At 45.2% G+C, this 18,048-nt stretch overlaps 1 protein-coding gene across 5 annotated transcripts in view; it reads right to left on the reverse strand.

Moving 5' to 3' along the window:
• Window positions 1-480: 480 nt before the first annotated feature.
• LDB2 (LIM domain binding 2) overlaps window positions 481-18,048 on the reverse strand; it is a 352,295-nt gene continuing 334,727 nt past the window's right edge. Inside the window, exons 6-9 of one of the 5 annotated variants that reach the window (XM_011364954.1) lie at window positions 9,496-9,619; window positions 6,390-6,541; window positions 3,668-3,810; window positions 485-711 (exon numbers count right to left, since the gene is read on the reverse strand). In XM_011364954.1, coding sequence (XP_011363256.1) covers window positions 3,706-3,810; window positions 6,390-6,541; window positions 9,496-9,619 — 381 coding nt within the window. In that variant the 3' untranslated portion in view covers window positions 485-711; window positions 3,668-3,705. Of the gene's footprint in view, window positions 712-918; window positions 970-3,667; window positions 3,811-6,389; window positions 6,542-9,495; window positions 9,620-18,048 lie in introns of those variants that run through there. The other 4 variants (XM_011364946.1, XM_011364938.1, XM_011364973.1 and 1 more) reach the window with 4 other exon arrangements.

Here is an 18,048-nt window from a genome sequence, read left to right on the forward strand (position 1 = left end):
CTCAGATGCACGTCAAAAAGCAGAAAATATTTTACAATATTAAAAAGTCGTCTGTCGTTGGGTTCGGCACATAATGAGATCCTGAGCACGGAGGGCTTACTGACAACATGGCCTTCGTCTGATGCGGGGGGGTGGGGAAGGGAAATGCATAAACACGCGGTTAACACCGTGCCAGGAGAAGCGCTAGCGTGTAATCTCGTTTTAATAAAACCATCAGTGCCAGTATCTGTGTTACCTGTGAAGTCCTCCGGGGAAGGGTCATGGAAGTTTATTTAGAATGATCCTCTCAATTGAAAAAAAAACAAAACAAAAAACAAAAAACAAAACAAAACAAAAAAACGAAAGAAACTCAGATGATTGTTGTTTAGAAATAGGTATTTGCGTGGAAAAGTTTTTATGTCTCCTCCTTCCTCTCCTGTAAGTAAGGATCTGGATGTGACCCTCGGACCTACTGACAGTGGATTCTGGTGCTGGTCAATCTCACTGGGAAGCCTGGGGCGGGGGGTTTTCTGATTTGGTCTCTTGAGTGGCAGGAGGTTTACTGTTCCACGGGCTGCTGTTCCCCAGGGCGGGTGAATTGTTGAAGTCTTCCTCGTCGTCCATGCCGTTGGCCGCATCATATTGCGTGTTTTCTAATCTAGTGATTAGCCTTTCGTCCTCGTCCCCAAACTCACCTCCCATCAGAGTTGGCTCTCCTACCACCATCACATCCTGTGAACAGCAGCTGACATTATTACAGGGAAACCTTGGGAGAGAGAAGCTCAGCTTAACACACTAGCGGGAGGAGCCGGGGGATCTAGGACAGACACACTCGTGTACTGTACACCGGGGCCAAGTCTCAGTGTCGGGGGCCGAGATGCATATGCGATTTCTACAGGAAATAAACATCGCCTCCTGACGTGTAACAACCACGCGAGTTTATGTCCTGAGTGCGCAGCCTGACACCGGAGAACGAGCAATGCTAGCAATCTGCAGAAATAAAAAAATGGATTTTTCAAAATTAAAAAAATCCACGCTTTTGACGTGCCGACATGGGGGACTTTTGGGAGGGCTGTGGGACCTTCTGCTGGGCGCTTTTCGAGACCTCCGAAAATCCGCCACTTTCACTTAGGGCCTCTGAACGGCTTGGGGGACTGGCGGCAAACTCGGGCAGGACGCCGTTGTGCGACATTCACGCGACCCCTTTCCAATGGCATCTTCTCTGTCCCGAGGATGCTATGCATTTTAATCGAAGACAGAATCTCTCTTTTCTCTACTCAGCCAGGCCCTTTTTATGCAGCCAATATCCTTGACATTCTGCTACTTAATTATGGTAATTAATTTAGGTAAAGTTTTCGATAAAAACAATGTTCACACTGATTTGACAATTTGCATAGCTAATTAAGTCATTAGCAAAAACCTGCTGATTGCCAACAAGCCCTGAATTTACCATCTGTTATTTCATGGTGCCTGTCACCTATCCCCACACAGGCAACCCTGCCACCAATCTGGGCAGTAAAGAGAACCAGTCTGTCCAGCTGGTGCCATAAAAGGAAGATGAAGTGCACTAATTATAATTACACTGATGAAGCCGGTAGTCATCAGAAATGGAAGCGTGCAAGAAGAATCCATCTAATTACTCCTTTAAGTACAAATTGTCCTTCCATGCAAACAAGGAAGCCACCTACTGTAGCTGGGAGCATCGTGGAGGCCACCACTGGACAGGCACGGGGACAGGGGAGAAAGAGGCATACACAGGGCACAGCTCCAGGCTCTTTGTTCATAGGGTACCATATGGGGTTGGTGGGTGACCTGGGCATGGGACAGGATGCCTGTCACGTGGACACTGCTGGGCAGGCACTGAGCAATGGTCTACCTAAAAGTTCAGTGACCTCAGGAGAGCGTCCAGCTGCTCTCAGCCTCGGCGAGGCCGGGAAAAACGGAACTGGGCCGGATGCTTTTGGGGACGTGAGGGCACGTTGCCTGAGAAAGAGGCTAATTCGATGAAACTCTTTGACAACTGGGCAAAACTTCTCTTCACTGGAGCAAGAGAAGGCTTTCCTGGAACAGCATCTGGTCAGGAGAAGGGCCAGAGGGTGCTCCACGTCCCTTCTAGAATTTTCAAGGTGCCAATTGAACAAATCCCTTATCACTTGTTTTATTCTAGAATGGAAAATCTCATTTAATTGAATGATTGATTCCCCTAGAATTATGGGGAGATAATCAATAGGTTTTCAAACTATGTTTTCTGGCTAATCACTGTCACGATCTGATAAAAGTGATTTTAAAGAGAAATGTCCCAGATGAAGTAAATGCCTAAAATATGAACTGGATACACCCAGCAATATAGGTACTGGCAGGTCAAGAAGCTGTGTGCTTCCAAGAACATATTTTTTATGCAACAAAGAGCCAGACATGACACCGACATATAAGGAGGCTCATGAGGTGAGAGGCAAAAGACACAGACTGTGACCGGCAAGAATGACGACAGGATTTAGATGGAGAGTGGCCTCCACAGAGGCGGGAACGTCATCTGGGTTAGCCAGGGCAGCTGCCACATGACCCGCTGGGGGTATTCAGGATAAACAGGTGCCACTTAGTTACAGGCAATTAGGAGACTGAGCTTATGATCAGAAACAAAGGTCGATGGAAAGAATAAGCCAAGACTGGGCAGAGAACGGCATGAGGGTTAATCTGATTTCATGACCTATGTGCAGCACACTCTGAAGGGCTTGGAAAAACGCATGCGTCAGGGGTCACCGGGCAGGAGAAGGACGTTAGAACCAACCGCGTGGGTGAGCATTAGTAGTGTGAGTCTGCGGTCGCTGAGAGAGATGGAGAAAATGTGAGGAGACAAGTATAATTTGGAAAAAGAGTTGAAAAATAAGAAGCCAACTTAAGTGTGATATTAGGAAAAAAGTTCCCAACACTTCTAGATGTCCTCATTGTATCAGAAAATAACAATCATTTGAGAAAAAATACTATGAAAACTGTGATTTGAATCCCTTCGAATGGGGCTGATATAAACTTGTCACACGTTTGGTGGATCTTTGTTCTAGGAACAGCCGGAGAAGGTGGCCAGGCATAGATATTTTTAAGCATTCTAAATTTCAGAGAGATGACACATTTGCCTTGCTGATTATAAAAAATACTCTTAGCCAGATACGTAATCATACATGTACGTGTGTGCACACACTTGTGCCCTGTGTGATTAATGGATGGCAAGCTATAAAAGACATGTGTGCTAAGGATGTCATCTGCACATAAATACTGAGGCCACTTACGACATGACGCACACGCCTTGCCCTGGTTTTTCTAAATCTCCAGACTGGGGTAGTGGTTCTCTGCTCAGGCGGTCGAGACTGGTTATCCTCACACTAAGTGAATGGAGGCATAATGCACATTCTGGGCTGCCTCTGACTAGGGGATGTTGGCATCATTTTCCCCACCCCCACATCTTTCACCCTCCCCCCAACATTCAACGCTGGTAGCAAGAGTTCATTTCCTTCCCATCTCTGCTCCCTGGGTGTCCCACAAGAGACAATACTGGTCCATCTGAGGGTAGCCCATCTGCCCTCAGCTCCCCGCGAGGCGGACCTCTGCTCCTCGCCGGAGGCCTGGAGGTGCCACCAGCTCTTGCCCATGTCACACCTTCTCACTAATCAACCCCCGTGCAAGGACCACCAACCTCTGAGGAGGACTGGAAGTGACTCCTTTCAGGGCCCTTCAATGCTTCTCCTTAAATTGGCCAGAAGGGGTCACTGCTGTTGAATGACACAGGTCTCCATCCCTCCCAGGGTTGAGGCTGCAGTTCGGGGTCGCTCCTAGCCCCTGCTCATGGAGTGAGAAGCAGAATCCAAGGATTAAACCCTAGTCCTCGCCAGACACACCCACTGCTGCCACGGCGGCCACGCGGACCACCGTAGGGGTCGTGGCGGCATGCCGAACTTGCTTATGCCATTGGACGAGGCAGCCACGCCTTTAGATCGCATTTCTATTTAAACAGTAAAGTCACGCTGGTAATTCAGTAGACACGGTTAAAAGATGTGGTCGCTACGAGCCAAAGCTTGTCATTTAACATCTACTCAGCTGAAGTACACACAGAAGTTTGCACATTTCCCTAACCCGGTTGCCTTCCCTGCCTCTCTTGACCATCTGTAAGTTTTACTTAATTAAAACATCTTTAATTGCGCAGTGTGGGGATAGCGCTGAAATTCTACTCTCACTTTCTAATGGTGCCTTGTTCTCACAAAGTCCAAAGGGTCTCGACTCATTAAAAACCCTCTCGACATAGATTCAGTTGTTAGATGGGAGGACGGGAGCATAATGGAGCAGAACGAACAATGTGCTCTTTAAAATAAGACTGAAATAATTCTGACGAGGCCAGGCATGTCAAAATACATGACATGTGTGTTGCTATTCCACGCCCGTGGTAGACATCACTAATGGATGGCCCACCGAACCCAGCCTAGATCTCTGAATCCTGCTCAACTCTGCACCCTGTGAGCTGACACCAGGAGACTGAGGAAGTCTCTCTGCCACCCTTCGATTAGACACTGAGCTCTTCACCGACGGGACCTGCTTTTTTTTTTTCTTTTTTTTTTTTAATCTTAATAATGCCAGTGCCTGGTATTCTGTGGAGCAAATAGTAGGAGCTCGGTGTCTAACATTTATTGAACTGATCTGAATTCTTGCAGCCACTGCGCCTTTCAATACCATTGTCACAGTTCCAGAATTGTCTGGAATGAACTTCTCTCATTTGTTACAGGAACCTAAAAAACGTCGTTGCTGAAACTCCAGGATTAGATGAATAAATGGGCTACTTGCGTGCACTTTTGGGGTTGATTTATGTATACTAGACCATTTTCTCTATGCATTTCCCAATTTAGCTAGGAGTAGGTGTAATTTATTGGTACCTTAATAAAAATACTCTGTTTTTCTCCTTTAATATTTTTTCCCCTGACTCTTTAGGAGTGATAGCCCAGTTCGAAAACCAGAGGTGACTCTGACATCGCTTAATATCTAGTGATCTTAACAATAAAATGGTGCCTTCCCCACAGGCTGGCCACTCTCTCCACCCTGTCCTGCTAATGAATGAAAACCTCGCCCTCTGTCTATGGAGAACAGGACAGTCCCAGTGGCTCAGGTAATTCTCAGGTACCGATGGGTTGGTTTTAGCCAAAGAGAACTGACCAATGGACAGTGAGGAAGAACGGATGAGGGACAGCTTAGAAAGATACGTTTGGAAGAGGAGACTCCCCATGAAAGAAAGACCCGCTCTCACACGGAGAGAGACGGAGCAGAATCAGAGCACGAAGAGTGAGGACAACAGACCGAGAGGGGGGAAAAAAAGAGAGAAAGAGGGAAAAGGTGAACTTGCATTGGTTGTGGGGAGTAACAAGAAACGGGGCACATTTCCCAAGACATGGTATCTGGAGGATATCCATGAATCACCAAGAAAGTGTCGGGATTCAGACGACAGTCACATGCCTGCTGGAGGGTGACATGATAAAGGCAGCAGAGGAGGACGACCCACACGCCATCGAGGGGCAGGGGGAGAGAAGGGACAACGAATGCTTAAAGGAACATGAACATTTTAAAGTGATAAATGGTCTCAGACCGAGCTAAGGGATTAGGAAGGAATTAGGCAGAAGGGACAGCATTAGGGAAGAAATAATAGGCGATGAAGGAAGTTCCTGCAGTTTACACTCTTTGGGGACACCCCTCAGCTGTCAGCTTGGGAGTTCAAAGAAGCGCCCTTCCATGGAGCTCATTTCCTTGGTCCTCATTTCCTTGGTCATGACCCGGAAATAGAAGAAAGAGGTCCAGAGGCCGGTAGAGTGGAGACCAAACCAGGGGCTGGCCACCCCCCTAGAGCTAGTGAAACGGGTAAAGTGAGACCCACTGAGCTGCACTTGTAGTGGCCGCGAGTTAATTACCAGTGTCCTGGCGTAAGAGGGGGCGCCCACGTCGGGAAGGCCCAGTCCAATTACACTGAGGAGCCCGAGCGCCAGGAGCTGGTTTCCAGGGGAGCACAGGGTCTCCGGCGATGGTGCCGAGAGCCCTTTATATGCCACCAGGCACGCCGCTAAGTGATATTTTAATTAAACCCTAAGTGACATATCTCCTGTCTGTGACTCTGACGGCTTTTTTAATTCAGGTCCCGTTGCAACACAGACTCTTAATATTCCTTTCTGATTCCCAGTTGGCAGGGGAAGGTTTCCATGGCAGAGTTCCTCCCTCCCATCCCTACCCCGTCCCTGCGTTCCCCTCCCCCACTCTGGCCTGCCCCAGAATGTATTTGCAACTAAAAGAGACTTTAACAACCCCCCTCCCCCCGCCCCCCACCGCCCCCAATGAAAAGTCAGGCAAAGGCAGGATTTCAGGCCTAAAAGGAAAGTGAGACTTACAGGTACCTGACTGGACAGACTCAGGTTTGCGGCCGGGGTCTTCTTCTTGCTTCCGGTGCTGTTCGCGTTGGTCCCCGCGCTGCTGTTGGAGGTGCTGCTCGTGGAGTTTTTCCTTTTTCTCCTCTTAGTTGTAGGTTGCCTTGTGGGTTCTGCTGCAATATGACAAATGGATGGAGGATCGGTTCTGGGGCGACCGTCAGATACCCACCCTCCTCCAGTGAAGCCGTTTTGACGGATAAAAAAGAGTAGACTACATTTTTTCCCCCCATTTCTTTTAACTTTACGAAAAATAAAGGGAGAAAACTATTGGTTTACTTTCAGCACTGGATGTGTGCAACTCTTTTCTTCTGTATCTAGATAAAATGATTTGTATTTAATTGTTCTTTCTAATTCCATACATATGTCTATAATACTTTTAGGGGTGAGTTACAAATACCACTCATAGTTGAAGTTAAAAGGTTGTTAGCATTACAAAATTTGGGGGGACTTTTTTCTCTGGTTTACCTTTTCTTTATGACAGAAGGAGGACTCTAGGATTCCTGGGGGGCCTCCACGGTGTGAGAGAAAGTATAAACTTAGTTAAATTAGTAAACCAGTGGGTAACAGCTGCAGCTACTGGCTAAGTGTCACATTGCAGCTCAGCTCTATTATACCTTGAAATGATCACGTAAAAGGAAGAGGAAGTGCCAGTTCTGTGCCCCGTAAATATGGAACATAGGGAATCTCAAGCTTAGTATGGTTCCTAAGTTCCACGGTTTGAAACTCGATAGTTAAAAAATGCTACTAACTTCAAAATTCCTGAGTAAGACATGACTTAGTCTGCTACAGCCAGCATATTAATGAAGGAAAATTAGACCTTTTCAAGAAAAGCCTGTTTAGAAATAGAGACAAATATTTTCCACCTGAAGGATGAGTAGCATCTTAATGGAAATATAGGGAAAATGTAGTAATGTGTGTTAAGACGAATATCATTTACCTATTATGCATTGAGCAGTACTCAAGGTTTTCATATCTTAATGTTTTCCATTTTAATGTTTTCTGTGGTAACTACTTTATAGTTATTCTTAAGTAATATTATAATCTTTGTTCTATAATGAGAAATCTTTAGAAGCCTTTTCCAGGCAGTTATTAAATAAATAGGAAATGGCAGATAAAAGCATCCTTTTTGTTAACCCTGTTCTAGATCCAACTCTGATGGAGTGAAGGTAAGCCAGGGCCACAACGGACTAAGTGAGAGGGCCTCGTAGGGTTTTCTTTAAACACCTCTTCTGCTTCTGATGGAAAATGCGGAGGACTTCTTTGAAGGCTCATTTCAAAGACCACTTAGTTCAAGTTATCTCTTGACTTTTGATGAAGAAGAAGAGGATTATGTCTTTCTTTCACAAACATTTTGTCTAGTATGTTCAAAGACTTTCATCAAAGGTCCCAACATCTCTACCCATAGAGAGTTATGGCTGCTTATTCTGAAGATTATGGAAACAAAGGAATAGAATTGTTCCAGCTCAGGGGGCTGGAGAAGACTCGAGAAGCACATTCTAAAGTCAAGAAAATACCCAGGTTTCCCCTAACAAGCATCTTCTTCCTTTGACTTCGAGAATTGAAATCTGATACTTTTTTTTGTTATCTCTACTTTCTTCAGGAAATCTGGGGAAAATATACCTAAACTGCCTACTCGGCATTACTTCCATTGGTTGCTATGGTAAGCGTCATGAATGTTGGAGACAGAAATCCTGTGGGACACAGGTTTCCTCCATTGGTTAGTTAGGAGACTGACTGGCAGACTTAAACCCCAGACCCCATTATATACAATGGGAATAATCATAAGTGGCTTATAGGTTATCGTGAGGATTCAGTAAGAGCACGGAAGGTCTGTGCGGGCTGGGACTGTGACTTTCATTCAGTGTTGTGTGCCCGGTGGCTGGAGCAGTCCCTGATCATCCCTAGTACGGGCTCAGTGAATAACTGTTGAATGAATGACTGAATTCATGAATAATATGTGAATTATACATGCATATGTCAGAAAATATAGATGCTCAAAGCATTAAGTGGGCGGAATATTTTTTTCCATAAAGTCTTATTGATATTGAAAGAGAAAATGAAGCCAACTTAAGCACATGTAATATATTTGAAAAATAATTTTCTAAATGTTGAAAATTCCCCTAAGATGGCAATGCAACTATTCTATGTAAAATAATGCTCATATTCTCAGCTTTCTAAATAGCACTTGGTTAAATCGCTATATTCATTTTATATAAAACCCCTGGCCAATTACCAGTGGAAGGTGACCATTATATTTTGTGCTTCAGAAAGTTATGTGCCTCATGTTAATAATTACTCTTTATCAAAATAATTTTTAGCGAATAGATACATTTTGCTTTTATGATCAATGAGGCTCAACACACGCCTGGGAGTGAAAATGTAGTAGATAGAAAGACAATTAATGATGACTCGAAGCAGTAACTTCAGAACCCCAGCAGGAGACTGTAGTATCTACATTGCATTTCGGGGAAGCGAGGGAGTGAACTCTTATGTATTCTCTTCATGATCAGAGTATCCTTTGGTATTACACATCTAGAAAAATAGAAAAAATTATCTTCCTTCCTTCCTTCCTCCCTCCCTCCTTCCTTTCCTTTTCTCTCTCCTTCCTTTCTTTTCTCCTTTTCTCTTTCTTTCCTTCTTTCCTCTTTTCCTCCCTCCCTTTTCATAATTTTGATCACTTCATAAAAAAAGAAGCAAACAAAAATAACGGTCGGCCACGAGAAGGCAGCGGTCTTGTCCCATGGAACGACCACTGAACCGAGCAATAGAAACCTTAATTCTGACTGCAGCTTTGCCATTGATCTTCTTAGTCACGTTAAATAAATCACTTTACTTCTCTGGGTTTCGGGCCCTAATCTGGCAAGTGAGGAAATGGCACATGACGTCTAAGCATGTTTGCCTTTTGCAAATTCAATGTCTCTAAGTCCAAAACCCTGGTCAGAACGCCCCTAATAAACCATTTTCTTGATGGATTTATGATCACTTTCATTTCATATCATTTCATACCCAAAAGAAGCTTCAGAATTTTTTTTTTTGGGGGGGCGGGCAGTGAAGAACAAGGTCGTACCTGGCGGCGCCACCATCCGTTGCCACTTCTGAAACAAGCAGGTCTTCAGGCAGTCTCGTGGACTGAGGTTGTAAGTTTTATGTCTCGACATCAGTTCCTGCATTGGCTCCAATATCACACACAACTGCAAGGAGTTCAAAGACGTGGGTGTTTCACTACTGGATAATATTATTTGCAATAAATAATGTTAACAGCTGGAATCAATTAGGAAGCCTAAGGGTACTTTTCTTTTTTTCCCCTGGATTTGATTTTCTCTATATAAGTTTGGAAAAGAAATATGGCCAACATTTGATAATGCTTACTTAATTTACTATCATTTATAATATATTGCAGCCGAATGAGATTTGTGCGCATGCACACACACACACCCACACACACACACACACACACATACACACACTGTACAGACTGTCGGGTGGATACACGTAGCTCTGTTCTGAAACCGAATGATTCTCTCTGGTTAAAGAACGAAGCTCTCTGCCATAGAGCACGGCGTGCTCTGATTTCCACTCTGGTTTCTGCTACTGTGGCTGTTTGCATCACCATGCACTGTGAGTTACGATGCTGGTTTATGCAGATTATGTGGCGGTGAAAGCCATCTTTCCAACTTGGGAGAGCAAAGTGGCGACTACAGGCACTTTTCGACCCTAATTCTTACAAAGGCCCACGATGAACACCATTTTATTTTTCTTTACGTGCTCATTCGTGTTTTCTACAGGATGATAATGTCGATAACATATGCCAACATTCTTTCAGGGTGGCGAGCTTTTCCCGTGGTTCCGCACACGGTCCCGTGGTTTCGCGCACGGTCTTCTCTCCCTTTTTGGTTATAGATTTTCCAGCTTTACTTTGGTCCAAGACATGTGATGACAAAGATGAATGAAAGAAACAAGAAGGTAAATCCATTTAGGATTGCCTTGGACTTTTCTGAATTCCTTCTCAGTTGGAGGCTTATCAAAATATTGCTGCATCGGGAGTATCTAAGAGGACGAAGACCACAGCTCGGAAGGAGGCATCCGCCGCTGCTGTGATGGCAAGGATATAAATATTGGCAAAGCACCTTCTCATGTGGATGGACGTCATTTTATTATGAAAGGCAGATGTGCAATCTCCACCTTCATCGGCCCATCTCTATCCCCTTCCCTTCCACTATTCCATTCTCGAGTACTTCTCTAGAGGCCACATTGCTTTTTGTCCACTGGGTCCCTTCTACCTGGAATTCTTCCCTATTTCTTGGCTAACATCCACCATCCTTGAAGACAGAGTTATTTCTTCTGTTACACCTTTCTCCCTGAGTTGTGCACCTCTCCCCGTGCAGGCTGAGTTGGGTGCCTCTCTACAGTTCTCCCATAGCACCCAGGCATTTCTGCTCTGTGAACTCACTCATTCATGCATCGTAACCTTCTATTTCTAAGTCTCTTTTCCACTGGACCTTGAACTCTGTGAATGCTGAAATTGTGCCTTTTATCTCTGTGTTCCTAGGTTTGGCTCAAATGAATGGAGACATTTAAGGAGTGATTCTTAGAAAGACTGGAGGATTCTTCTACGCCAATATTCCTCAAAATATGCTCTAAGGAGCACTTCCATCAGAACCAAACAAGCTAATTCTTAAAATGCAGACTTCCAGGCGCTGCCTCCTTCTGTTTCACTGGGCCTGGAGGCGTGGCCCTGACTGGCATTTTTAAAAAGCATACTCCCAGCTGATTCAGATAAATACTACCAAAGGTTGAGATCCACTGTCCTGCACACACTGGGCTTTAGAGAGATAAATACAGACAGCAAGACATGCACAAACCCCATGGTTTTCAACTTGAACTTCACCCTCTTCTCACCCGACCCCTCTATCCCGTGCCACTCTTCACCTCTCAAGTCCGCACATAATGATCAATATGACCTTCATCTAGAAAAATCCCTCCGCCCCTTTTACCTATCGATGATCTAAACTACTAACCCCATTTAAGGGCCAGCTGCAATCTCCTTCCATTTGCAGTTTCTCCGGAAGAAGATCGCAAGACTTCCAGGCCAGACGACACAAGTGCAGCGTGAGCGGAAGTGACCAAGCCACCCAACAACCCCAGCGGGTCAGGCTGTGAGGTCACGCGGTGAGGTCACGCGCTCTGGATTCATTATGCTGCGTCGTCAATCTTGGCTACGTTCTCGCTTACCTTGGACTCCTTTTCGAAAACCTGAATTGTTAATGAGGAAAAACCCGTGAAAGGAGGTGGATTACTGTGTAACTAACTCCGTATTCCAACACTGTGAAGACTCTGTGTGTGTATTTCTCTATTAAGAATCCCTGGCTGGAAATCCAAGTACATACAAGCTATTGACAACCTTCAATCTTCCTCTGCCACTGGTGCTCACTGGGCCAAACGGAGTGGAGGATTCCGCAATCATCTCTACGAACTGAGCTACGAATGGATTCTCCATCAAAGAAAAACCACTGCTAGATTCAGACAGGGTTAGAATCTATGTTTGTATCTATTATTAAGCCAGGAGAATAAGAAACACTTGCAGAGAAACTCTAAGGACTGGGAAAACATGTATTTCTTTTAAATTAAAAAGAAAAAAAAAGTTTACAAGGTTTTCAAATCATTTCCTTTTGGTCTATTTCCCATGCTTGAGAAATGCGATATAAATGGATATATATTACAAGGATATAAATTGCATGGACGGAGTGGAATGAACATGGACTTAGACGCTAAGAGGTCCAGGTATGGATGTTGACTGTGTCACTGGTGACTTTGGGTGACCCTCTTAATAAAGCTGGTGTCGGTTTCACCTGTAAAACAGTACCCGTCTTGTCTGTTGCTGTGAGAATATTTGAGAGTTCAACGAAAAGTAGACTTCACGATTGTATATGAACAAGCACAGCTCTGATTGCAAAGCAAACCACATTTCTATTACTTTAAATCAGAAGCATTTATTGAGCTTTCACCTAAGTGTCAGGCATTCTGCTTATGTGCTGGGGCCATAATGATAAGACAGACACAATCTATGCCCTCAGACAGTGTTCGGCCTCCTTAAAAATGACTTAAGTACAGGAAGCAAACTGATCTGTGTGTACAGTTCAAGCATCTCAGAAAATCCCACCTTTCTGAAGCAAATATTCTCATTACATAACAAGGCAGGTGGCAAAGACAACTCGTGCACACCTAGAAAAGGCTACAGCATTGAACACGCTAAGAAATGGGAGAGTTGCATTTAGTGTGAGAACCTGTGAGCTCATTATCTTCCTTTTTCCCAGTGCCTTTCCTCTCTGCATTTCGGGCAACACTTCCTTCAGGTGCTAATCCTCAGGATTTATCCTTTCTCCTTTAATGTAAAAATAGCTTCCCAGCCCAAAGGAATTTACATCTCTGAATACTAATCAGGAATCCCCAAAGCCATTTTTCTTCCAGTGGAGGGTTCCAGGCTGGAGAGGCAGCCCTTCCCCTCATCACCTATGCAAACCAGAAAGCCTTCAGCTCTGCTGTGGCTTTGCTGGGCTGTGTGCTGTAGGTGGCAGAACTCACTCAGACAAGAGCCTGCCTTCCCCGGCAGCAAGCCAGGACATCCTGGCGACAGCCAAGGCCTGGGGCGTCGTGAAATGAGATCAAGAAGATGGCTGGGGGGGTTGGGTTCCCCCCAGTCACTAGCTAAGTCCTTCTGGGGCCCGGATTCCTGCCCTCCCTGAGGTCTCAGTTCCCCCTTGAGAATCTGGTGAAGGCTCTGCAGCCTGTCTTTCCAATTTGTTATAAAACAGCTGGAGGTTTATAAACCCTCTTATACCTCTGTCCAGTGACTCCAGGTAGAGTCCCCTGTTTGTAATAAGTATGAACCAGACTACAATATATATGCCTTTTCTCCCTAACACACGCACGCACGCACACACTCTACTCAAACACATATAAAGGAAACTAAACATGGTTTAGTTTGATTTTGAAGAACAATTTTATCTGCAGGATTCTTTGATTTTGAAGAACAATTTTATCTGCAAAGTTGGGCCTGCTACAAAGTTGCCGGTAGACCAGTCCCTTTGCCTAGAAGGAAAGGTCACGGACAGCATGTCTATGACATTTACAGCATCCACAGCAGCCTGCACGCAGGGTTGAAGGTGAGTCTGGTGGCCTCCTGTGGTGGACGGAGGGCAGAAGGAGTCCTGGGCACCATGACCCAGCAAGGCCCGCAGTCTCTCTTTGAACAGGAAGCCCCTATATGTGCAGTCCCTGCTGGATCCAGTCAGGGTCCCCAAAGGCAGTCACTGTTCCCCGTGGGAAAGCTCCAACGGTGTCTTTCTGCAGACTTAATGAAAATTTTAGGCTGGGCTCACCCCCTCCCCCACTGTGCTTCTGGTTTCTTTTTCTGGGATTCTGGCCTCGGCACTGACCCTTCGGGTATGGAACTAGAACCTGCAACCACAACAGTGAGTTGCTGGGTGAGTGGATGGATGGATGGATGGATAGATACTAGATATGATGGCCAGATTTATAGCAAGGAGTCATTTGCTAATGGCAGACAAATTAAGCATTGTTCTGAGAGCATAGAGGGGATGAACTTGTCCATTTGATAGATAATCAATCGCCTCCTCCGTGCGGAATGCTTTGGACAGAGGCACATGTATGTGCCGATTACGACACGTCCCGGCTAGGCAGGAAGATCTGAGCTCAGTCCAGGACTCCTGTCTTTTCACAGTAACAAGGGCCTAGCGGATGTTTTGCTTTGTTTTGCTTCTATCTGACAACTCTCCTGGAGGAATGTGATTCTCCTTAGCCACACACTCGCACTCATTCTTCTTGCTCGCCTCCTTGCCCAGACCCAGGAATAGGTGATGCCTGTCAGAGTTGGCTCTGGCCTAAAAAGTGGTGCCCTGGGCTTGGCATTTGGCTAACTCCCAAACCCAGGTCCAGCTGCCCACCAACATTTTAATTCAGTCTTTTCCCGATGATAGATATTGTCTTCTGAGCTTGAACTACCTACTCTTTGTCTATAGGTGTGTCAGGGATGACTACGTCAGTTCGAGGCTAGGCCTTTGCTCATGTTGTTCTGCTCACTTAGAAGACCTTCCTCTGTCCTTCAAAGTCATCTTGACTAGAGATTGGCAAGGTATGGCCTGCGAGCTAAGTATGGTCACGCCTAGGTATTGTCCACGGCTGCTTTTATGTTACAACGCCAGAGTTAAATAGTTGCTCCAGAGTCCATATGGCCCACAAACCCCAAAATATTTACTATCTGGCCATTCACAGAAAGCCTGCTGACCTCTGTTCTGAACCACTGCTACTCAAAAGAGGTGGTCTGCAAACTATCTGTGATGTTTCCATGGCAGCTTGGGGCAGAATGTAATTCAGTTCACTGCTTTCTTCATTGAGAAAGTCTTGTGTCAAAAAAATGTCAGATGAACTAAACAATGTGTTCAATGATATAGTTGATTTCCATTCCAGACCGAGCTCCTGTCTTGCTGTGGTTCGTCGAGAGTTTGCTGGCTGGCACTGGTCTCATTTGATAATCACCCATATGACCATCAAGGTCCTCCAAGGTCCAGCTCAGACCTCACATCTGTCTCTGACCATCCTGCCCGCAGGGACCCCTGCTTCTACAGCACTTATTCCTAGTCTATATACATCCCCTTGTATTTATTTGCATTGGGAATTTTCCTTTCTTATGGACTCGTTTCATCTCCTTTGCTATAGTAAGACATATTTACTTTTCTCTCCCTTTTATTCAATACAGTATTAGGCAAATTCAAATATTTGTCGAGTCATAATTTAATAATCACTTGGAATATCTAACCTATGTCTGTCCCCAGAGTGTGTACCTGACATATATTATATCATTAACCTTCACTACCGTCTAGCCCTTTTACAGGTGAGGACGCTTAGACTCCAAGCCATTAAGTCATCCAGAGCTGGTATTAAAAAGTGTGATTCTTATAACGTAACAAGGTTATACAGCCATTTGAAGGGCAGAGAAGAGGTTCACAGTCAAGTTTGCCTGACTCTAACTAACCCTGTGCTCTTCACTCCTAACTGCTCTGTTGTCTGCCTCTTGAATATGAGTGATTAAATTGTTGCTGAGATCCCAAGTTCAACGGCTATCACTGTCTTCGTGTTGCTCTTTGCACATGGTATTGATCTGTACACAGAGAGGTGGGTGATGCATGAGCGGTACAGGCTTTGAAACCAGATTCATCTGGGTTCGAACCCCCAAACCTGCCATTTACTAGCTGTTCATTCTTGGCCAAGATTTTAAGACCCTTTGAATCTCAGCTTCCTCATCTGTAAAATGAGGATAATTATACATATCTCTGATGATTTGAAACAATATATGTAAATCCTTAAAGCGATGCCTGGAATAAGGCCAGTGCTCAAACGGTGGAATTTGGGATTGTGATAAATACTGGTGGCATCAGTGGCCCAGCCCCACTGAGCCAGGAGACCAATGTGTGATGTGATTGGTTAGCTACTCTGGAAAGCAAATCACTTGGTATCCTTGAGGCTTAAGGGGTCACTTAAGATGCTCTAAGGAATGGTAATCAGGCCAACAGTACATGGCATTTTAGTAGCTAATGTCTCTAATAATAATCCATTTTTAGAATTCGGCAATAACTACAAAATGTTCAAATCCACAAACCAAGGTCCTCCTCGCCTCCCCTTTCCCCCAATAACTTACTCCTCTGGCTAAGTCTGAATTAGAACGAAATCAGAAAGTGGCAGTGATTAAGAAACAAACTCTTCTATAAGGGTGAAGGGAGTCTTCCCTAATTAAGAAACGCATCACCAAAAGAGATCTTACATTACAATAATAGAACAGTATAACACGGGAATCTAAAAGGAAAACAAAACAAAACAAGCAGATAATCCTACCTAAAAACAGATAACGATGCACGGCGGGCATCCACGTGAGTAAAATCCACTCTGCCTCAGAGGATGAAAACCAGAGGCGAGAAGGAAACGCTTTTCCTTAGAAGCTATGCAATTCCAAAACATCAGATTATGGTCTGTGCTTATTTCCTCATTGGATTAAAGGTAGATTGGTTGTCAAATTCAAAACATCCTCCTTTTTATCTGAAGATTCAACCAGGGAAGACTTTGCCTTTTCTCAATTGTTTTGCAAATTGATTACCCTAGAAAGTTATCACATCCAACCCAGAGAGGAGGGTGCAGCGGCCGCCACTCAGGTGTTGGAGGGAAAATTCTTCCTCTGGAGCAAGCAGGCCATGCATGTGCATTTCAACATCAATGTCTTGATCTCAATTTTGAGGCTGCCAGGAAGGACGCCTACCCATGGCCAGTGAGGCCACTGGCTGCTTGACTGACCTATGGAGATCCCAGCAGACTAGCCAAGTTCAGGGTTTCTCCTGTACCAGTTGGGACCCCAAAGAGACAAGTCAAGGCCTCCGATGTTCATTCTCTTTCCTTCCAACTCTGTGGACGTAATTCTGTGCTGTGTCATTGCACCCCCTCCCACAGTGCTCTGGTTATTCACCTACTTGCTCTTGGACCCACGCCTTCCTCCCAGCCCGGTACTGCAGGGAACAGACATCTGCTCAGTTTTCCAGCTGTTTTTGCAACTGGCTTTGGGTGGATTTGGCCACTGGGAGGCACGGGAGATCGAAGGGAGGAGGGTCGAGTTAGTTTCCTAGTGGGTTGGAGCTGCCAAAACCAAATACCACAAACAGGAGACCCAAAACAAACGGAAATGTATTCTCTCTCCATTCCAGAGGCTAGAAGTCTGAAATCGAGGTGTCGGCCGGGCCGCGCTCACTCTGCAGGCTCAAAGGAAGCGTCTTTCCTCGCCTCTTCCAGCTTCCGGTGGCTCCAGCTAAATTCGTTGTTCCTTGGCTTACAGATGCATCACTCCGCTCTCTGCTTCAGTCTTCACAGGGCCTGTCCCCCTATGTCTCTCTGCCCCTCCCCCCCCCTTCTTGTAAGGATCCTAGTCATTGAATCTTCAAATAAGGTCATATCTGAGGTTCTGGGTAAACATGAATTTTCTGAGGGTACCTACCACAGGGGTAAAGAAATAAGTAAGGGTATTTCTGATCCTCTCTGTGTTTCAGATGACCTCAACAGCTGTCACTGTGGAGCCCTATGGTCCCAGCTTCCCAGCTTCTACCAGGGGGCCTGACAGTAACATCTCCTGTCTTTTTCCCCAGCAGTGTTCATTGCTAATCCTAGGGCTACCTCATCTTCCCCTACCTGCTTTTCCAGCTCCACATTTCTAAGTAATTTGCCATATTAAGTTTCCTCTATTAAATTCCTCAGTGTGGATTTTGTTTTCCTAGATAGACTCTGATTGACAGACATGATTCGTGAGGCATTAGGCAACATCTGAAAGATGAAGGGCTCTGTACGTCACGGCGTCATACGCAGTGGCTGAGCATGCACATTTGGCTTGGGTTCCAGCTACTTAATAACAGCGGGACCTTGGGCAAGTGACTCTGTCTCTCGGCGTGTCAGTTTCTCCATTAGGGAAGTTGAGAGAGCAACAGTACCTAACTAATTGGCTTGTTAGGAGAAACAAGAAAATCCACTTAAAGTATGTACCTACATCTTAACATGTGGAAAATGCTCC

Source organism: Pteropus vampyrus, unplaced genomic scaffold, assembly GCF_000151845.1.
Source record: "Pteropus vampyrus isolate Shadow unplaced genomic scaffold, Pvam_2.0 Scaffold5, whole genome shotgun sequence".
Taxonomy (NCBI): domain Eukaryota; kingdom Metazoa; phylum Chordata; class Mammalia; order Chiroptera; family Pteropodidae; genus Pteropus; species Pteropus vampyrus.